The following is a 22155-nucleotide window of genomic DNA, read 5'->3' on the forward strand; positions in this document are numbered from 1 at the left end:
AGAGGCTTATGAATTACAAAGACACCACTATCACTAGGGAAATTCCAAGAGTTTTAAGTGTTCTGTGTAGGGAGCAGGGACAAAAACCAAATGTATTTTTATATTGTACCACATCTGTTGTTTAATACAGTAGCCTACTGACTTTTAAATTTTGTTTGTTTTGATTAAATTCAAACTTTAAACATCTGTAGCTAGTGACTGTTGTATTGGACATTGCAGCCCTATATGTTTATGAAGTTCTTTCTTTCTCTACTATCCTCTTCCCACCAGCACTGAACTACAAAATTTTGAGAGTAGAGATTATTCACTGTTGCACTTTTAAAGTGCCTTGCTTGTGGTAGAAGTGCAAATATTTTTAGCAGTGAATTCAGGTTTAACAAATGATTACTGAGTTCTATGTTTTGGTCACTGTGTCATGTGGGAACAGAGATAAGAAAACATAGTCCCTGCTGCTCTCAGATTGTTCACAGTCTAGAGGTGTAAACAAATTACAATGTAGTATAATAAAATGAGTGAAGTTTCAGTTAATCCACTGAGCTGTGTAATAGTTAGGCTACTGGGATGAGTCAGGGCCTGCTATAGTGCCTGAGATATAATGGATGTTCAGTGAATTTTATTAAATGAAAAAAATAAATCCTAGTCCTAGCTCTGCCACTTACTAGCTTCTTGACTATAGCAGGTTGCTTGAGCCTTGAACCTTGAGTCCTTGAGCCTTCGTTTCCTTATCTGTGAAATGGGGCCATGTGTGTTATTTTTAGAGTTTCTTGACTTACAAGATCATGTCTTACTCATCCTTGGATCCATTTTTGCTTATAGTATAGTGGATGTTTAGTAAATGTCTGAATGAATCCCTAATACCACAAGATAAAGGATGTGCAAGCACTTTAATTTATGTGCCTACATTATTGTTATAAATCGCTGATTGAAGATACTCAGTTAGCCAAAAAAGTTCATTCTGGGTTTTTCCGTAACAAAACCCAAACGAACTTTTTGACCAGATCAGTAATTTAACTTGAAAAGTCTAGAGAGGAAATTCATATGTCCCAGAGGTAAAGGAGACCTTATTTTGATGTTTTTTGGCTGCAGCTGACCTCTAATGGTTTGTAATTTTTACGTTTTTCCTTTATTGTCAGTGAAGTTTGTAAAATTAATGGTGAACCTAAAACAGTTGGGGGAATATTTTTAAGGGAACTGTAATAGGCTAATTCTGTTTTTTTCATATGGCAGTTAAGATTCTAGCTCTTTCTAAATTGTCAGAATTTTTTTTCTTTTACCAGCAGACACTCAGTTGGGAGTCATTCTGTTTAAGTATCATATTGGGTTTATTGAATATTGTGATGGACTTGATATGCCCTTTGGGCATTTATGACTTAATGTCAGAGATCCAGATACAGACTGCTTCCTCCATGTAACACAATGAGCAAAGCATTTGTGTTGATTTCTGTTTTAGAGCCTTTGCTAGAAAAGAATTAGATGTGTTTCTACTGTTGCAGGTCATCTTTCTCTTTTTAATTGAAAAGATAACAGATTGATAATATAGAAAATAATGGAGAAGTATCAATATGATGTCAAAGACATTTGAAGTGCATTTCTTTATCAGCTCTGTCACTTTGGACAATTTACTTCTAGACTATTTCCTCATGTGAGTCTATGTCAAAGGGCTAATGTAAGGAAGGATTAAATGGATCTAGTGAGGTATCCAGTATGAACTCAGGGAGCCTCATGTTTTATTTTGGTTTTCTGCCATATATACTTAATCCAACTATTGGTGGTGTGTGTGGTTAACAGTGAAATACTTCCCAAGAATTCAGGCTGAGAATTAAACTAATGATGAATCCCCTATACAGAGTATAGGATTAGCCACAGATAGAAATATACCAGGTAATTGCCTGTAAATCTGTGACTGAAGAGATGGGAACATTTAAGACTTCAACAAGGTAATCTGAGTTTAATTCCAGGGAAAAAGAGTTGGAATGAAATTGCAGTTTAGTAGACTGGAATCTGATTGTATCTTTCTACTAGGAAGAGATTATATGAGTAGATATCAATCTCTGGAACATAGTAAAAGAAAGCCTGAGAGCCTGAAGTTGGCAGTGTTTATCTTACCTTATTAAGGAAGAAATGAATCTGATGATAGGAACTAGAGAGATGGATTCTCTTATGAGGAAGTCCATCAAACCTTCATGGACAGGAAACACCTCTCAAAACATTTGTTTCCCTTTTGTTCTTATTCTGTGTTGAAGCAATTTCCAATCATTAATCTGATTTTTAGGTATATGATACTGGGGTCAGTGAGTAGTTTTCCCAAATAAGGACTTGGAACCTTCCAGGTATAAGAAAAGTATATCTTCCACTGTAAGTTAATAACTTGGTGAATTGTGTGTATCTCTGAACCAATCACTAAATTGACAGTCTGATTAATGTATTTTGGTATATAAGCATCTGTACGCTGAAGACTCCTACACTTTATTTTCAATTCATACCCCTCCTCTGATCTATGGACTTAGATATCCAACTGCCTACCTGACATTTACATTCAAGACTATGGGCTCGACCATTTCTCTTGTTTAATTCACCCAATAAGTGAAGGAGATAAGCCATTAAGTTTCAACTCTAAAAATCCCACACACCAATATAACAATTTTTGTATTCCCTTTTCATCTGTGTCCATGAGACATAGTTTTACATAATTTCAATCATAGTGTACGTATCATGTTTAGATTTTGTTTATAAATATATATATATTTGGTTTTTATAGTTAACATTTTTTATGGTTAAAAATATTCATGCTTATGGAATAATAAGAGAGAACCTACCAAAGCAAATGATCATTATTACCACACAGAGATAGGTGCTGTGAACATTTCAGTGCATTTCTTTATAGTCACATATGTACATAGAAATGAACATACTGAAATTAAGATTATACCCTGTGTATACATTTTGTAGCTTTTACACTTAATGAATGTTAAACATTTTTTTGTCTTTTAAAATACTTTTTGTAAACATTTAAATGGCATTAGTTTATCATTCACATGTATCACATAATCATTTTAAATTGTTTATAATTTTTCATTATTAATGCTCTGCAAAATGCCATATTTAAGAGATGCTTGGGCCAAAAAATATCCTACTTTGGAATCACATAGGAGAACAGATGGTTAACTCATTCTTTCTTTGTGGTACTCCAATAAATAGACCTGTTTCAGGAAAAAAATATTCTCTCAAGTATATTAGGTTCAACATTAATTTCCTTCACAACTTCCATTTGCAGTTCAGGAAAAAAGTGAAGTTTAGAATTAGAGGACAGTTGGAGCCAAAAAGATGTCAAAATGAAATGTTTCCCTTTCCTTTAGGGCATCTGAATTTCCTCTGGGTTTTCTAATTAGGTTACTCTGCTCATTACTTGATCACGAAAAAGAAGAGAACCCAGATCCATGAATTTTATCCAATTTAAAGATTATACGATGGTCTAAAATTTAAAACATGGGTTATATTATATATATAAAGCATTTTAGCTCTGGCGGTATTGGAGGATAGACTGTCAGCCTCCAGAATCAGCTGAAGTAGGTCTGAGAGACCCAGTAACCACGACCAGTGAAAGGAGTGGCTTCCCACAGGAGCTCCAGACACAGATGGCAGATACTTTGTTACAGGCATGTGCTGACAACCTTGTGTATGCCTGTGTGTAAGAGAGATTGAGAATAAAGGTTAGTGATTCTCTCAGGAAACTTCAGGGAGTGCAAGTTTTTTGGACAGAAATCTTTGACTTACTACTTTTTCTTTAGATTCCAGGTTTATTTTCATTCAGAATAAGTGTTTATTATATTAATTTCCCTCAGAATAGAGTTTTCTCTATTATTAGAACATTTGAAAATAAAAAAAATTAACCTGCAATCCTATACCCTAGTCTAACCATTGCTATAGCATTTTGGATTATTCCTTTCTAGTTTTTGGAATCTGTTTTAAGCATTTTCATTATTTAAATGAGAAATGCTGTTTCCTACAGTGCGTGGCACATAGTAGGCACTCAAATATTTGCAAAAGAATGAATTATTGATATATTTTTACATAATCTTTTGAACATTGTTTTTAATGGGCTGTCAAGTAGCTGTACCGTAGTTGACTTAGCCATTACCCTATTGCTGGATATTTGGTTGTTTCTATTTTTTTCACTGTCTTAAAAATACATTGAATATTTTTGATGTAAATCACTTTTCTAGGTACATATAGATTTTTCTAAGTATAAGTTTTTTTCTTAGTCTCAGAAGTGATTACGGGTCAAGTTAATTATTAGAACTCTTGGTTCCTAGGGACAGAAATGCAGGAGAAACATTTTGTAAATTTCTGGCTAATTTCCCTGGGCAGTGTAAGATATTAATAAATCTAGCTTCCACCAGGGCTGGATCCAGTGCTTAGTTTATGCCTTCAGGGCTTTGTCTCTTGTTTATGCAGGCTCTTCTTTGCTTCTGTCTGGCTGATTCTTGCCACCTGGTGGTAAAGATGGGCATTGGTAACTTCTTGTAGTTTATAATCCTGACAAAAGTCTTGAGAAAGATTTGGTTTAGCTAGTATCTTGTGTCTGTCCCTGAACCAGTCAGTTGCTGTGGCCTGGGGAATGAAGTACCTTGATTGACTATGCCTGTGTCATATCCCCACAGTTGGGGGTTAGATCAGCTCCAACCAAACTACAAGGACTGACCAGATTTTTTTAGAATGTAAGGAAGGTGGTTCTCCCAGAAAATGACCTTGGATAGACAAGGAAAAGGATGTCTATTAATTTTATTAAATATTTCTATCACTCTTGATAGCCATTGCTAAGTGATTTCTAAAACTTTACGTTAGCTTCAGCAGTATTTCTTATTTTACTATATTTATATCAACACCGGATATTATTCTCTTCTAAATATTTTGCTAATTTAATAGATTAAAAATGGCAACCTTGTTTATTTTTACTTTTTTCACTTAACATCATAATTATTTTTTATAACTAATTTAAATGGCTGCTTACTCTTTTATGAAAGATTTATCATAATTTATCAAGCTGTTTTCCAAGTATTGGTCATTTACATTTTGTAATAATTTTTATTTTTAACCTTTGTAGATAATAATACTGCAGGCATTTTTATATGCCATAAATTTTTGCCTCTGTTGAATTTTTCTTTTGGAAAAATTCAAGTGGTGTTTTTTTGCATCAAAGGTATAAACATCTTAATGCCTTTTATTTTCAAAGAATTGTACCAACTTGTATTTTTACCAGTATTATATAAATATAGTTGTTGTATCACGTCTCTACTCTATAATTAAGCATTATTTTAAAGAATATTTGTTAGTTGATTACGTATAAAAAGTCATCTCAAATTGTTTTAATTTGCAGTTTTAAACCAATGAAAACTTTTTCAGTGAACCCCCAACTCCCACTGCCTCTTTACTGTGTTATTTAGAGTATGTGTATGAGTATGCCCAGTGCGCTTTTCTTCTTGTGCCCAGGTCTGGTCCATCGAACTCACATGTCATCCTGTCGCGTGGATAAGCCCTCTGAGATAGTAGATGTTGGAGACAAAGTGTGGGTGAAGCTTATTGGCCGAGAGGTAAAGTTCTGTGCAACTTTAGCTGGTTAGAAACTATTAAGTAAAGCCGGGATTTTCTAAGTTTTTCATGGTGATATTTCCCAAGTGTGTATATGTTGTTAACTGTGGCTGATAATCTGACCTGAATTTAAACCTTTTGGCCATCTGTCTGTCATGCAAACTCAGAAGGACAGTGTGAGCTGTAATTAGTGTGGTCTAATAATTACTTGTTTATAAGACTTCCCTCCCTGTAGTTCATCCAAATGATGGATGTGGAGGAAAAAAAAAAAAAAAACCAAAAAGAGAGAAGAAAACTTAAATCTATGAGCCTGTCTTTAGTAGAAAACTTCAAAATACACTTCAATTTGGACCAAAACAAAAAAGAACATAGAGTTTACATACATTTTTAAACATACATAGAGTTTACATTTTTCATAATACCTGACACCAGGCTATGTGAGGAAGAGTGAGAAAATGCTGGAGGACCCTGTTAACAGCAGCTCACTTGAGGGTCTGGGGGTCTCTTCAGACCACCGGAGTGATGTGCATGCACACTGAGACCTGCTCTTCTCCCAGAGGATGGCAGAGGAGACAGTCCTGAAAGAGACATTCAACAATGTTTGAGTGCCTAATATATACTAGGTCTGAGGGATGCAAGAGTTAGTAAATCAGATATAACTGACTTCAGTGGTGATGGAACTTGTGTAGAATATATATTCTATACAAGAGGAGATAAATAAGAAGTAAGCAAACTAAAATAATTAAAAATAACTACAGGTTACAGTAAGTGCTATATAGTAGGGTCAAACGATGTGGAGGTTGATTTAGATAAAACAAAACAGACTTTTGAGGGGGTGGTGGTTGTATATGATCTGAGACCCAAAGGAAAAGGAGCCAGTCATGTGAAAAGTTGAGAAAAGCATATTGCAGGCAAAGAGAGTAGCTGATAAAGACCGCAAATTGTAGAGGCCTTCAAGTGCTGATGGAAGCAAAAGAAGACCAATGTGGCTAACAACTGTCTTCACATTTAAAGACACTGTTAGTTGACTTCATGTTTAAGAAGCTTTTAGACAAAGTCCAAAAGGAGATCTAGTCCACTGGAATGTTCTGAAATCCATTCTATGCTCATGGATCTCTGAACCGATTATTACACTGAACTATATTAAAAAAAATAGCTTTAATTTTTTGCCTGGTTACTTCCACAGGCCCCGGATTTCTGAGCAATTATTTTTGTCTTTCCCCTAAGGAGGGTCAAGAATGATAAGAAAACCATTTCCTGAAATGCCTTGCCATAGAATTTGCCTGTTATGCTTGTTAGTACCCAAAATGTTGACCGTTAGAGGAATTCAGTGTTAAATACATGATAAAAACGTCCAATTCTTAGATAATTTTAGACCAGCAGTCCAAATGATGTACTTTGAGCTTTTGCCAATTTTCCTTTTGTGTTTTTCAGATGAAAAATGATAGGATAAAAGTATCCCTCTCCATGAAGGTTGTCAACCAAGGGACTGGAAAGGACCTTGATCCCAACAACGTTATCATTGAGTAGGTAAAAGGTTTAGAAAGGTTAAAATAACTTTTCAAACCACAGAATGATATAGTGAATCAGGCCCACCTTTAAACTCCACTGTTTGTAGACTGTGATATTAATAAATTATGTGCTCTTTGGTTTTTAGAGGTAGAAAGTGTTATGTGTGTGTGTGTGTGCTTAGTTATTTAGTCATGTCTGACTCTTTGTGATCCCATGGACTATAGCCCACCAGGCTTCTCTGTCCATGGGATTTTCCAGGCAAGAATACTGGGGTTAGGTAGCCATTCCCTTCTCCAGCGTATCTTCCTGACCCAGGGATCGAACCCAGGTCTCCTGCATTGATGGCAACTTCTTTACCATCTGAGCCACCAAGGAAGCCCAGAAAGTGTTGTAGCAAACACTAAGATGAAATGCAAGCATGCAGCTCCTAGCATAGAAGTTTCCTTCCCTTATTCTTTTTCTGCAGCTCCTAGCATAGAAGTTTCCTTCCCCTTATTCTTTTTCTGCTTCTGCCCTTTAACCAGTTAGCCAAAAAGCATTCATCATGAGGTACTTGTTAATTGCCTTTCCCCTAGCTCTGGGACTGAAAAAAGGCAGAGACCACGTACAAGGGACAACTCCAGTGGGGTTTTAGACTCCTGCATCTTGGGATGTGCTGTGTCCTGAACACAACACCTTACTTTCACTAGCTCTTCTGACTTTTCATTTATGAATAGAAGATTTTCTGTGTAGGATACTGTCTGGTGATACACAGAATTTGCTGTCTCAGAATCTTTCTTGAATACAAGCATAGCTCTGAGATCCTGTGGTTTCAGTTCCAGACCGCCACATAAAGCAAATGCCTTAGTAAAGTGAGTCACATGAATTTTTTGATTTCCCAGTGCATACAAAAGTATACTGTAGTCTATTAAGTGTGCAATATCAGTGTCTAAAAAGCAATATATATACCTTAATTAAATATTTTATTACTAAAAAGTGCTGAAATGATGATAATAGTAGCATCAGAGATCACTATAACAAATGAAATAATAATGGTGATGAAAAAGTTTGAAATACTGCCAAATTACCTTATTTGATACTAAGACATAAAGTGAGCAAATACAGTTGGAAAAATAATGCCAGTAGACTTGCTCAATTCAGGGTTGCCTTCAAATTGTAGAAAACACAGGATCTGTGAAGCTCAGTAAAATTAGGGTGTGCCAGAGAAGGCAATGGCAGCCCACTCCAGTACTCTTGCCTGGAAAATCCCATGGACAGAGGAGCCTGGTGCACTGCAGTCCATGGGGTTGCTAAGAGTCAGACATGACTGAGCGACTTCACTTTCACTTTTTACTTCACGCATTGGAGAAGGAAATGGCAACCCACTCCAGTGTTCTTGCCTGGAGAATCCCAGGGACAGGGAAGCCTGGTGGGCTGCCGTCTATGGGGTCGCACAGAGTCGGACACGACTGAAGCGATTTAGCAGCAGCAGCAGCAGCAGTGATTTCTAGGGCTTCCCTGATAGCTCAATTGGTAAAGAGTCCGCCTGCAATGCAGGAGACCCCAGTTTGATTCCTGGGTTGGGAAGATCCGCTGGAAAAGGGATAGGCTACCCACTCCACTATTTTTGGGCTTCCCTTGTGGCTCAGCTAATAAAAGAGTCTGCCTGCAGTGCGGGAGACCTGGGTTTGATCCCTGGATTGGGAAGATCCCTTGGAGAAGGGAAAGGCTACCCACTCCAGTATTCTGGCCTGGAGAATTCCATGGACTATATAGCCTATGGGGTCACAAAGAGTTGGACACGACTGAGGGACTTTCACTTCCCAAGTGGTTTCTAATTAGGGGTTCCTAGATCCTTAATATCCCTTGAAGGAGGCTGAGGGGTTTATGAACTGTTTTCAGTGTTTCAGAAAGCCAACTAAAATCATATGTTTATCCTCAGGTTAACCATGACATTATTTTGTTGCTTCTTACATAAAATATCACATTGTTTATTTCATGCTAATTTGGTGCTCTTAGTGGCCATCATGTTATTTAATTTTTTTAAATAAGAAAAAAAAAGTGTTGTTTGAGTGGGGTTTGGCAATGCAGTGTTTGGAAGCCCTTCTGAAAAAAAATAATTTTGAATATGAAGGACGGGAAGTAATATTTATTGAATACATATTATATGTCAGACTTACGCAAGGTGATTCATGCACATTAATGTGTCTAATTCTTATAACAACCTGCAAAGTGGATGTTATTTCCATTTTACTTTATTTTCTTAGTTTCTAGCTTGATACTTGGTAATAACTTGCCGGGATTGTGTAACAAGTTATGGTGGGTTGAATCCAGGTCTCTCTGGTGTTAAAACTAATATTGTTTTCCCCACATGATGCTTCCAGGTGTTGCATGTGACTTACGGAGTTTTTCATATTATTGTAGTTTAGTCTGTAAATGTTGACAGGTTTGTAGGGCTGATTTTTTTGTTTTTTGGTAGGGCTAATTATTGACAAATACTTTACATTTGAAATTTTTTATAATTCTGAGCCCAGAAATGTTAAGTGTGATTGCATTGTAATAAATTACTTCTGCTCCAAAGAATCCTGTCTATACAGACACATTAAAAAGCAGTGAAATTTCCTAAAGCCACTCTTATAAGGGTAAAAATACAAAACAAGATAAAAGAGCTGCATCTGTTTCTTACAACGAGGGAATAAAATTGGAAGGAAGGGACCCCTTGGTTTTATGTTGTACATGTTTCTATGTATGGGCTATTTCTAGTAATGACCAAGTGGCTGAACAGTAACTTTTGTTGTAAACTATTTATAGACTGCATCTAGGAAAGAAGCATGGTGTAGTGGAATGATGACGGGTTTTAGAGTTAGACTTGAATCAGGAAGAGCCCTAGTTCTGCATGACCCTGAAGAGGTTACCTAGCCTCTCTGAACCTCAGTGAAGGTATATCTTCACTGTACCAAGTGACTGGCACCTACATCTTGGTGTAATAGAAATGATGGTATGGTTTAAATTAAATCTTGTTTAGAAAGAACCTTAACTTAGAAGGGAACGGAAAGGCTGCCCACTCTAGTATTTTGGCCTGGAGAATTCCATGGACTGTATAGTCCATAGGGTCACAAAGAGTCAGATATGAGTGAGAGACTTTCACTTTCAGCTTATTATCTAATCTATAGTAGAAATTTAACATATAACAACTACATGTAGTTGTTGTTTTAAAATATTTCTTCATTTTTCCTCTAGTATCTGAGATTATCATACCTTTTCTTTTGTTTTTTATTTTTTGGCCATTCTGCATGCCATGCAGGGATCTTAGTTCCCTGACCAGGAATCGAACTCATGCCTCCTGCCGTGAAAGCATGGGGTCTTAACCGCTGGACTACCTGGGAAGTCCCCCACACTCTTTCTTTTGAAAAATATATAAAAGCCATGAGGCAGAGGCCACATCTTATCTTTCTTGTCTCACATAATGCCTGATGTTTAGTAGTTGTTTAGTTAGTGTATCCATTTACTTATTATTTGACAAATATTTATTGGGCTCCTATTCTATTTGAAGTACAATGGCAATACCAAGGTTTCTGTCTAAGGACCTTACTGCCTAGTGTAATGAAGTAATTATGCAAATAACTTTGATACAAGGCTGCTGCTGCTACTGCTAAGTCGCTTCAGTCGTGTCCGACTCTGTGCGACCCCATAGACGGCAGCCCACCAGGCTCCCCCGTCCCTGGGATTCTCCAGGCAAGAACACTGGAGTGGGTTGCCATTTCCTTCTCCAATGCATGAAAGTGAAAAGTGAAAGTGAAGTCGCTCAGTCGTGTCCGACCCTCAGCGACCCCATGGACCGCAGCCTTCCAGGCTCCTCCGTCCATGGGATTTTCCAGACAAGAGTACTGGAGTGGGGTGCCATTGCCTTCTCCTGATACAAGGCAACATGTAATAAATATTAAAAGAGTGGTTTAAAGGAAGGATTCTAGGAAATATCCTGAAGAGGAAGAGTTGATATCAGGCCTTGATGGTCAAAGAAGAGGGGACAGTTGAGCTAAGTCTTGAAGACTAGGTAAGATTTTGTCAGGCAGCAGGGGAAAGAATAGTATTCCAGGCAGAAGGAACAGTTTGAGGAAAGGCATGAGGCAGGAAAGCATGTGGCACATTCAAGAGTCTTGTTTAAGGAAAGAAGAGGGTATGCTTAGGTACAAGAATGTAGGGCTTGAAAGATAGTTTGGAGTCAGATTGTGGGCAGCTTTGCATATCAGTCAAAGAATATGAATGTTTTTAAAGCCTTTGAGTGGGAGAGACTCTCCGGGTACCCCATTCTCTGGCTTTACCCTTTAGGCTCAATATCTTCATGTTGTCTCCAGCTGCCCACAGCTTGACAACTACCTTTCATTCTCCATCAAAATCTAGTGGTCTTATATTTCATTCCCTCAGGCCCCAAAGTATTGAATATTAACAAGGTCATCTAATAAGTGAATCTGCAAACGGAAAAGGGCTAAATACAGTTTCCAGTTGGGTTTAACCAGCATAGTATAGTCTTTAGAAAGAGCGTTTATGTATGACCACACTGTAATTATCCGTTTACATATATATATATATATATATATATATATATATATATATATATATCTACCATGTCCTATCACTTTACTATACTCCTCACATCATTAGTACTAGTGTTTGCTTCTTATTAGTTAAAACTTAAAAATGAAAGATTAATCCAACTATGTGTGCTGGAGACCAGTAAATGAATTATTACTGTTTAAGTGAAATGTACTGAAGCCTAAACTAGCTTGATGGCAATAAGGACAGAAAGAGAGTGAGTGTCATATTTGTTGAATTGAGTGTTAGGTGGGAGGTATGATTTGGCTTATGGTGTGTTTGAATCCACAGAGGATTGGAATTGATTATAATGAGGGTTTGCTTAGGCTGCAACTCATAGCCACTTGAAACTGAGCTCTACAAATGACATCTGAAAGCAATGGAGTTTTTGTGACTGTTCAAGTTATGTCCCCAAGAACCTGCTTTGTTTTCTTAAATTTAATTTTATTGCAGCAAGAACATTTAACATGAGATCTACCCTCTTAACAAATATTTAAGTGTATAATACAGTATTGTTGACTATAGGTACAGTGCTGTGCATTAGATCGCTAGAACTTACTCATCTTCCTTAATTGAAACTTTATATCCTAGGTAAGTAACTCACTATTTACTTCTTCACGCTCCTCACCTTGGAGTTTGTTCCTCAAGCTTCACTCTTTGAATGGACCCTCTCCTGTGACCCATACCAGACAGCTGACCTTCTATCATTTGAGTAAGATTCTTCTAGGGCACAAGCTAGGGATATGAACAGACTTTAGAACTTAAACCATATGCTTGTGTGGTCTGTCCCAGCTGGGAAGCCACTAGTCACATAGGCGATTTAAATGTGAATTATCTGAAAGTAAATAAAGTTTACCATCTAATTCCTCAATCACAAACCACATTTGAAGTGCTCATTAGCCATAGACACAAAGTCAGACGTAGTCAGCAGTACAGACATATTTATAACTTTACATCTTTGCTTTTTTTTTTGACAACAGTATGCTAGATGGTGTGCTGTCTGCTCAGATATGGAAAAGAATTTAACATAGACTTTACTTTTCAAGTCCTGGTTGTGATAAGGTTGTTGTTTAGTTGCTAAGTTGTGTCCAACTCTTTGTGACCCCATGGACTACAGCACTCTAGGCTTCCCTGTCCTTCGCTATCTCCCAGAGTTTGCTCAAATTCATGTCCATTGAGTTGGTGATGCTATCTAACCATCTCATCCTCTGCAGCTCCCTTCTTTTGCCTTCCATCTTTCCCAGCATCAGGGTCTTTTCCCATGAGTTGGCTTTTTGCATCAGGTTGTGGAATAAAGGGTGAGGCAAAATATAAACAAATTAGTAAAATAAAGTGAGTATTAACTTTGCCTGTGGTAACAGGGAGCATTTTATAGAAGATGCGATATTTGAGCTGAACTTTGAAGAATGAATGGGATAGAATATGGAGTATCTTGATCCTCTTTGTTTCCTGTCTTGAGCCCACATAGCCCATAAAACTTGACTAGAATCTGTGAAGTGAGTAGCTTTGTTCTGCTTTGATTAACCTGCATTGCTTTGGGTAATGTGGCTCTTTTTGCACAATATTTCTCTACTTTTGCTGGACTCTGGAGAGACCCGCTAGTGAACAGTTGGAAAAGCCTAGGTGAAGTCAGAGTTCAAAGTTAAAGACATTCAGGTAAAGAAAAATATTTTGGATAAAGAACAAAGAAATTTCAGCAAGCATCCATTGATGTGTTGCTTGCCAAGCCCTGGGCTGAGGTGCCAGGGAAACAAAGACAAGTAAGATATTTTTAAACAGGCCTGGATCTAGAAAGAAATAACTATGTGGTGTGATATGTGCTAGGATTGAAGTGTATATAGGATGCAGTTTGAGTCTGAAAGGAAGAGTGATCAGGGATGATACTCTTCAGTTAAACATTGTCTAAGAAAACTCTGTGTAGGTCCTGTGTATTATAGTAAAGGTAGTAAAAGCTGAGACAGCTGGGGCACTTCGGCTCTGCTGGTAGCAGTGCAATTGGTAAACACACTGTATGGCAGTGTCTACTGAGACAGATGCCCTGTAACTCAGTAGTTACAGTCCTACAGTCCCAAAAGAAATGCACGTACATATACAAGTTCACCAAAAGACATGTGCTAGAAAGTTCGCAGAAGCACTCTTATAGTAGAAATCACTCAAATATTCGTCAACGGGAAAATGCTTTACAGCAATGAGAATGAATGATCCACAGCCACACACAACACTTAGATGGATCTCACAAAGCAGTGAAAGGAGCCAGATACAGAAGGGTCCTTGCTCTGATTCTCTTGATATAACTTAGAAAAATATGTAAAACTAGTCTGTTCTGTTAGGAACTAGAATAGTGGTCGTTCTTGGAGGAGGCACAGTGGCTAGAGCGGCTTCTGTGGTGTTGGTGATGTTCTGTTTCTCTGAGGAATGATTATGTGGGTATTTCAAATTGTGAAAAATCAGTCAGGCTGTATACTTGTGAGTACTTTTCTGTGTGTATTTTATTATTTGATCATATATTTAGAATTTTTTAAAAGTGTTATGGGACTATGAACAAAGAGATTAATTCTGGCTGAGGGACTTAGGGAGGAGAGTTTGATAGGAGGAGCAATAACTGAGCCGAGCCTTGAAATGTTTGGGTGTAGTTAGGCGGTGAGGTGGGAGTAAAGAGGGGAAGCAAAGCATTTCAGGAAGAGGGAGGGGCCTAAGCAAAAGCAGTGAACCATCTGGGGAAGGTAAAATAGTGTGGTTTGGCTCGAGCATATTGTGCAAGTAAAGGTGAGGCCAGAAAAGTAGGTTAGAGACAGCCTATGAGAGGCCTTGAATACCAGCATAAGAAATTTGGACTTGATTTTTTAAGAAATCTTTGATGGTCACCGGGAGTGACCTTGTAAGGGTTGTAGGGGACCTAGCAAGGTGAGTAATTGTATCTTTATCCCCTGTGCACGAGTAAGATGAAATCTAGTCTTATTCATAGTAATTAATTCAGAGCCTTGTCCTGAATGAAAAAACTGTCTAGTTCATGTTGTTGCTTTCACTGCCTATCTCCTTAGGCCCAGTGCTTTTCCTTTCTCCCTTCTACCCGCCAAAAACAAAACAAAAAACCAACATAGAGTATTAGCTAGTAATATCTGTGGCCACATCTCTTAAGAGGGCCAACAGTCAGTATCATTTCATTACAGGCAAGAAGAGAGGCGGAGGCGGTCCTTCCAGGATTACACTGGGCAGAAGATCACCCTCGAGGCTGTCCTGAACACCACCTGCAAGAAGTGTGGCTGTAAAGGTAAGGTGAAGCCTCTGCCCTTTCAATTTTATTCTCCTTGTGGATGAACCCTTTACAGGATTAGGGAGGCCACCTAGTGTGCCTTTAGATCACCCTGGGTTTTAGCCAAGTGTTGGCCTCACCTGCTTATCTGCTGTTCCTACTAGACTCACATCAGAGTTCATGACTTGTTGCTTTTTCTGTTTCCTTTTCTGAATGCTGGCCCTGCCGGGTACTACACTACCACCACTACTCCCCTCCCTCGCAGGCGATGCCTCCCTGGGCAGGGCCCCCATGTACTATGACAGGAGGGGTAAGAGTGTTGGATTATTAACAATCTAAATTTCATCTCTAAGGACCATTATTGTTTGGTTGCAAAAATTAAGTGACTTGGAAATATATTCCTTAAGGATCCAAGTCAGTCCTTTCTTGCTTATTTTACCTTTCTCTCTCTAACTTCTGAGTTATGAATACAATATTTTTTTCATAGTAAAGAATAGTCTAGTCACTTCCTTTTAGCTTTGTTTCCTCAAGTTTCCTCCAGTCCTACTCAAATATTAAAGAGCTCTTTCAGCCTGACTTCCCTTGTTGGAGCTATAATGAGAGGGATTGCCATCTTCTCATTTTCAGAGTGACCTCAATTTGTCACCAGGTCTCCCTAGCCTTTCATCTACCTTGCTCTCTTGACTTTTCTATGAGTGGTAGCAGATTTGTGTCCTGGTTGAGGTTGTGGGGTTTAAGTCCTGATTTATCATTAATGTAGAGGGAGGAAGGGAAAAATGAAATTGAGAGAACAAATATTTCCTTGCAGATATTGTGGGATTGTTCCAGATATTTGGAAAACTTTATGCTGTATTCTCCTTCCAGGCACTATTCAGCTTCTGGACTCTTGAGTTGCAAAGTCTTATAGTTTACACATAGCTTTTTGATGATCTCATCAAATTCTTTGTGCCCCTAAGGCAGGGCCTACAAAAAGCTCACATAAAACCAGCTGTGTAGCATCTGTTAAAGGGCCCCTTAATAGTAATGTAGGCGCAGGGAGAGTGAGGTTCTCTTACCTTCAACTTGTTTCCACCAGGTGTTACATGAGGCAGAAAAGAATAATGAAAGATGGAGTTTGGCCGAGGCAGGCCAAAGGTGGTTGGTTTGGGTGCAACAGAAAGAGCACAGGGCAGGGAGACATGAGACCCAGGGTAAGTTTTAGTTCTGCTGTCTGTGTGACCTTGAGGTACTCCTTTACTCTGGGCCTTCATATCTTCTGCAAATGCAGTGTTGGATTTGATGATCTCTCAGGCCTTGCCGGACCTGACAGACTGTGAATGTTGACTGCCCCTAGGTGACTTTGCTGTCTCTCTATGTGTTAGCTTGAATTTGAGTGCTGTGTTCTTGCCTGCTGCCTAAGAGCTATCTTCCTTTAGGGCTTCTTTGCCTGCCACTTGGCTCCCTCTGGTAAATATTCTGCTCTCTGGAGCAGCCTTTCATTGTCAGAAATAAGTTCCAGATAGACTTTTAAAACCAATGCAGAGTATGTGGGTTCAATCCCTGGGTTGGGAAGATCCCCTGGAGAAGGAAAAGGCAACCGATTCTAGTATTCTTATATAGGAAATCCCACACAGAGGAGCCTGGCGGGCTACAGTCCATAGCTATGGTTGCAAAAGAATCAGACATGACTTAGCAGCTAAACAACAACAATAAGACCTTTAAAAATTACTCAACCCAGTTGCAAATGAGGGCAGCACAAGCCTATACCCTCACATTCTTTGCCATTTCCAAAGCAGTGCCAGCGTTTCCCACAGCTCTAGGACCAGCTGCCTGTCTAGCTCTGGTTGAGTGAGCAATGCCGTCAAGCTGCTCTGAATGCAATAGCTGCTGTGAATGAACTTAGTAGTACCTCCTGAACCAGCCAGCCCTTCAGGAGCTTCTGGGGAAGATCCACCTGCTAAGGGGAGAGATCGCTTCTTCCCTCCCTACTTTTTCTACTTTTGTTCTGCAGGCCACTTTGCAAAGGATTGTTTCATGCAACCAGGTGGGACCAAGTATTCTCTGATACCTGATGAGGAAGAGGAGAAAGAAGAGGCAAAGTTAGCAGAGTTTGAAAAGCCTGACACCACGAGAAATTCTTCTAGAAAAAGAAAGAAGGTGAGTGCTATCTTGCTTTTATTTATCATATTTTTTTGAGTTTTAAAATAAAAATATACTTTTTGCGGAAATTTTAGAAATACTGAGAAATGTAAAGAATGTTAGGATCTCTTATAATCTTTCCACCCAGTGAGACTCTTAATATTCCTATATTTTTCTAGGTAAATATATACATAGATAAATATATAATGCTCTATGTAATTGTATATATATATGATATGATTTGTATATCATATCACGTATATATATATGATTTTCACATATATATATATGTGTTTACACATAAACGCACAATCATCATCTTGCTAGGTATAGTTTGTATCCTACTTTTTTCATATTTATCAAAAGCATTTTCTAGTAACCTAAAGTGTTCTTGTGCGTGTTAGTTGCTCAGCTGTGTCCGACTTTTTGTAACCCCATGGACTGTAGCCTGCCTGGCTCCTCTGTCCATGGGATTCTCCAGGCAAGAATACTGGAGTGGTAGTCATTCCCTTCAGGGGATCATCCCAACCTAGGGATCGAACCCAGGTCTCCTGCATTGCAGGCAGGTTCTTTACCATCTGAGCCACCAGGGAAGCCCTAAGTATTCTTAAAAACTTGATTAAAGAGCACCATACGATACTCTACCCTATGGCTAAATGATGGTTCATTTAATTGTATTTTTTGTGGGATATTTTTGAATACTTCAACCTAGTCTTTGGCCAAGTCTGTTATTCCTTTCTTTAGATAAATTCCTAAGTAAGATTGCTGAATAAGGGCTTTAAGACTCTCTATACATCTTATCAAATTGTCTTTCTAAAAAGTACTTATTTTGCACCCAGCAGTGCATAAGAGTGCCTGTCTCACTGCGTTGTATCTTCCGTCTATACAATTCATAAAACAGACATTACTGTAGTGCAGAAAAAAACCCAGTGCATTTGTAGCATACAGCACAGAGAGGAAATGGGAAGAAAAAAAAACACAACTATGCTATAATTAGGTCAGAAATAGTTGTTCTCATATAGTGTAGTGTTTTTTTAGTTGTGGCCAGTTATTAAGTTTTGGAGTTTTCTTTGGTTTTGTTTTGTTTTAAAGCTTTAGCAAACTTTTATTAAGTGGTCATTTTGTTCCAGGCATTGCAAACCTAGGAACATAAAAACTCTGATAAAGTCCTTGCCCTCAGTGGGCATTATTTAAAAATTTAAGTATTTTCTTCATTTTTTGGACAAGGAAAAAGGCCCATTGTACCATTATTAAGAATTAGCCCAATATATGGGTGATAATTTATCAATCTGTATATTCTTTCCCTGGGTGATCACATCCCTTCTAAGACTTCAGCTGCCCTGACAACTTTGACATCACTAAGTAATATCCCAGTGGTACCTCAAACTCTGGCTTGGAGCCAGTCAGACATAGTATAAGACCTTTCTGTGCTATTTGCTAACATCAGTAACTGACAAAGTAGGATTGTTGTGGATCTTTGATAAATGTGCTCCTTGCAGAGTGATGCCCAGCTTCTCAAATTAGATATAAAGCACTGATAAGTTTTTAATTAATGTTAACTGTCACGACTATCATGAGCTCTTCTTTGGCCCTCCTCCCTATACACACACTCCTACCCCAAGCCCCATAAAAATACAACCACTAAAACCCTTGTTGCTTGTATTTCTAGTTTTAATGACAGCAATAACCTTCCAGTCTCCAAGAAAGAAACAATGTGCAATTAATTTTTTTCTCCTTTCTATCCTGTACATAGTCAGTCACCAAGTCCTGTCTGTGGTGCCTTATAATATCTCAGTTCTCTTCCTTCTTCCCCCTCCCACTACTACTGTGTATTTTTTGCTCCTTACCTCTCTCACTTATATTCAGACTGTGAACTAGCCCAAGGAGATTTAAAAAAAAATTTTTTTTTTAAATATTTGGTTTCCCTGGGTCTTCCTTGCTGCATGCAGGTTTTCTCTAGTTGCAGTGAGTGGGGCTACTCTTGATTTGCAGTGTGCAGGCTTCTCCTGTTGCTGAGCATAGGCTCTAGGTGTGTGGGCTTCAGTAGTTGTGGCACAGGGGCTCATTAGTTGTGGCTCGTGGGCCCTAGAACACAGGCTCAATATTTGTGGCGCATGGGCCTTAGTTGCCTGTGGCATGTGGAATCTTCCCAGACCAGGAATCGAACCCGAGTCCCCTGCATGGCAGGCAGATTCTTGTCCACTGTACCACCAGGGAAGTCCCAGCCCATGGAGATTTTTAAAATACATGTTTCCCTTCTACCTCTTGAGTACCAAGTTCACAGGGCCTGGGTCTGGACATCTGATTTTTTGGGGGAAAAAAAAAACAAAAAACCCTTATCTCACTGCTTGACTCTCTTTTGCCCTCTGCTTTAACTCTGAATGTGGACTGCTCTGAGGCTGTGGCTGTTGTATTTCTCCCTTCTCTTCTGTAACTGTTGTTGTTCAGTGGCTAAATCTTGTCCAGCTCTTTGCAACTCCATGGACTGCAGCACGCCAGACTTTCTTGTCTTTCATTATCTCTTGGACTTTGCTCAAATTCATGTCCATTGAGTTGGTGATGTTATATCTTATCTGTCATCTCATCCTCTGTCATCCGCTTCTCCTTTTGCCTTCAGTCTTCCCCAGCATCCTGATCTTTTCCAGTGAGTCGGCTCTTTGCATTAGGTAGCCAAAGTATTGGAGCTTCAGCTTCAGCGTCAGTCCTTAAAACGAATATTCAGGGTTGATTTCCTTTAGAATTGAATGGTTTGATCTCATTGCTGACCAAGGGACTCTCAGGAGTTTTCTCCAGCACCACAGTTTGAAAACATCAATTCTTCAGTACTCAGCCTTTATGGTCCAACTCTCACATCCATACATGACAACTGGAAAAACCATAGCTTTGACTCTGCAGACCTACAGACCTTTGTTGCCAAAGTGATGTCTCTGCTTTTTAATTTCTGCTGTCTAGGTTTGTCATAGCTTTCTTTCCAAGGAGCAAGTATCTTTTAATTTCATGGCTGCAGTCACTGTCCATAGTGATTTTGGAGCCCAAGAAAATCAAATCTATCACTGCTACTTTTTCGCCTTCTGTTTGCCAGGGAATAATTTCTTTCTGCATTGCTTTGTAGTTTTCATTATTGTAGAATTATTACTAATGTAGAATTATTACTATTTTTGCCTCCCTGGCTAAGTTTATTCCTAAGTATTTTATTCTTTTTGATCCTATTATAAATGGAATTGTTTTCTTAATTCCTTTTCAGATTGCTAGTTGTTAGTGTATAGAAATGAAACTGATTCTTGTATGTTGATTTTGTGTCCTGCAACTTTTCTGAATTCATCGATTAGTTCTAATAGTTTTTTGTGGACTCTTTAAAGATTTTTTACATAAAGATTATATCTATAGACAGATAATTTTACTTCTTTAGTAGAGCTTGATTTTAAACTGAATTCTATTTATATGTTGCAGGGATTTTTTTCATTCTCTTTTAACCTTTTAGAGTTTAAATGGTGTTTGTCAGATTCCTAAAATGGTTCTGTGGTTTTCTCACTGCTGTGGGTCTTTGGGTGTTTTTGTGTTGCTTAATACAGCTGGTACAATTAGTTATTGCTTTGTTTCTAAAGCTGCTTTGAGATGTGTATTTTAGTTCTCCAAAATAATTATTAAGGATCTGCTAGGTATGAGGCTCTTTATGACCTGCTTAGTCAACCCATTATCCAACCTTCCGTTGCTCTTCACTTAGTAGAGAAATAGTCTGATGAACGGTGGCAGTAACAGTCATCATACCTACTACTTTTTAAAGTGCCTTTGTGTATATGAACTTCTGACTCATGAGTCCTCTTTGATTAAAAAGTGCTCTAAGGGAATTGACACGGTAAAATCTCCCCCCTTGGTGCCCATTGTTTCTACCAAGAAAGCAGCTAGCACCATTGTCTTCGCACCTTGTCGTTAATCCCTTCATTATCTTTTATGCCATACATTTGTTTAGTATTTAAAATTTATAAAATATCTTAATTTTTTTTCCTTTTCCTTTTTGGGGGCACTCTGCATGCCATGTGGGATCTTAGTTAACCGACCGGGAATCAAACCGGTGCCCTCTGTAGTGAAAGTGCTGAGTCTTAACCACTAGACCACCGGGGAAGCCTTGTACAAAAATCTAGTATGCATTGGTTTAATTCAGTGCTATACCTATTCATGACAGTTTTCATCCCAGTGTCTGAAGATTGCAAGTTATTTTTTTGGCCGTAATTAGAACAAGAGGAATCTCTGTGTTGCAAATGGAAATGGGCCATGAAGAGGCTAGTAAAATAGGTATAGAGGCTTTTATAGTGAAGCCCTGGATACTCTTTCCATGAACCTGTGGTCTGCGCTTTGCTAGCCTCTTTCACTTATCATATACCATCATGGGTCTTTCTAAATCAGGCTCTATTATGAGGAAGCATCTACCTTGGGGTTGGCTGCCCGCTTATTATAGTGAAGTTTAGCTATATTTGATCCAGAATATAATTTTCATCTTTTGATTCGGCTACTATAATTACTCTCTGCTGTACTATATATAGAAAACAGAAATAGAAAGCCATCCCTTGGCTGCAGTGCTGGCTCTGTTCTATTATCCAGAGAATTTCTGGTGCCTACCTTCGAGAGAGGTTGCCAGTCCTGGGCCCGATCTGCTGGAGCACAGAGGGTCATCCAGTGTAGTCCACTCAAAAGCCTTCTATGATTCCCCTTTTTCTATGGAAAAGTCTGAGTTCCTTTAAGACTTTTCATGATTTGTCCAACATCACAATATCATCTCTTTACCAGTCCCTTCTGTCACATACTCTACTCCAACCTCATTCATTAAAAGAATTTCTATTATATGCCAAGCTCTGTTCTAGTCATTGCAGGTACAGTAGTGACCAAACAGGTAAAATTCATGGCACTTTCTTTCTAATGAGGGTTACAGACAATGAACTTAGTAAGTAAATACTAACATTTCAAGTACTGATAAGTCCTGTGTGTTGTGTGTTAATCTGCTCAGTTGTGTTTGACTCTTTGCGACCTCATAGACTGTATCCCGCCAGGCTCCTCTGACCATGGGATTCTCCAGGCAGAATACTGGAGTGGGTAGCTAGTCCTTTATCCAGGAG

General features: G+C 38.5%; 1 protein-coding gene across 3 annotated transcripts in view; it reads left to right on the plus strand.

Moving 5' to 3' along the window:
- The window catches only part of ZCCHC17 (zinc finger CCHC-type containing 17), a 51611-nt gene that overhangs the window by 21134 nt on the left and 8322 nt on the right, over positions 1-22155 (plus strand). For all 3 annotated transcript variants that reach the window (XM_005906173.3, XM_070384411.1, XM_005906171.3), the window contains 4 exons: positions 5491-5591; positions 7024-7115; positions 14844-14944; positions 16917-17062. In XM_005906173.3, the coding sequence (XP_005906235.1) occupies positions 5491-5591; positions 7024-7115; positions 14844-14944; positions 16917-17062 (440 nt within the window). The remainder of the gene's footprint in view (positions 1-5490; positions 5592-7023; positions 7116-14843; positions 14945-16916; positions 17063-22155) is intronic.

This window comes from Bos mutus, chromosome 2 (assembly GCF_027580195.1).
Source record: "Bos mutus isolate GX-2022 chromosome 2, NWIPB_WYAK_1.1, whole genome shotgun sequence".
In the NCBI taxonomy this organism is placed as follows: domain Eukaryota; kingdom Metazoa; phylum Chordata; class Mammalia; order Artiodactyla; family Bovidae; genus Bos; species Bos mutus.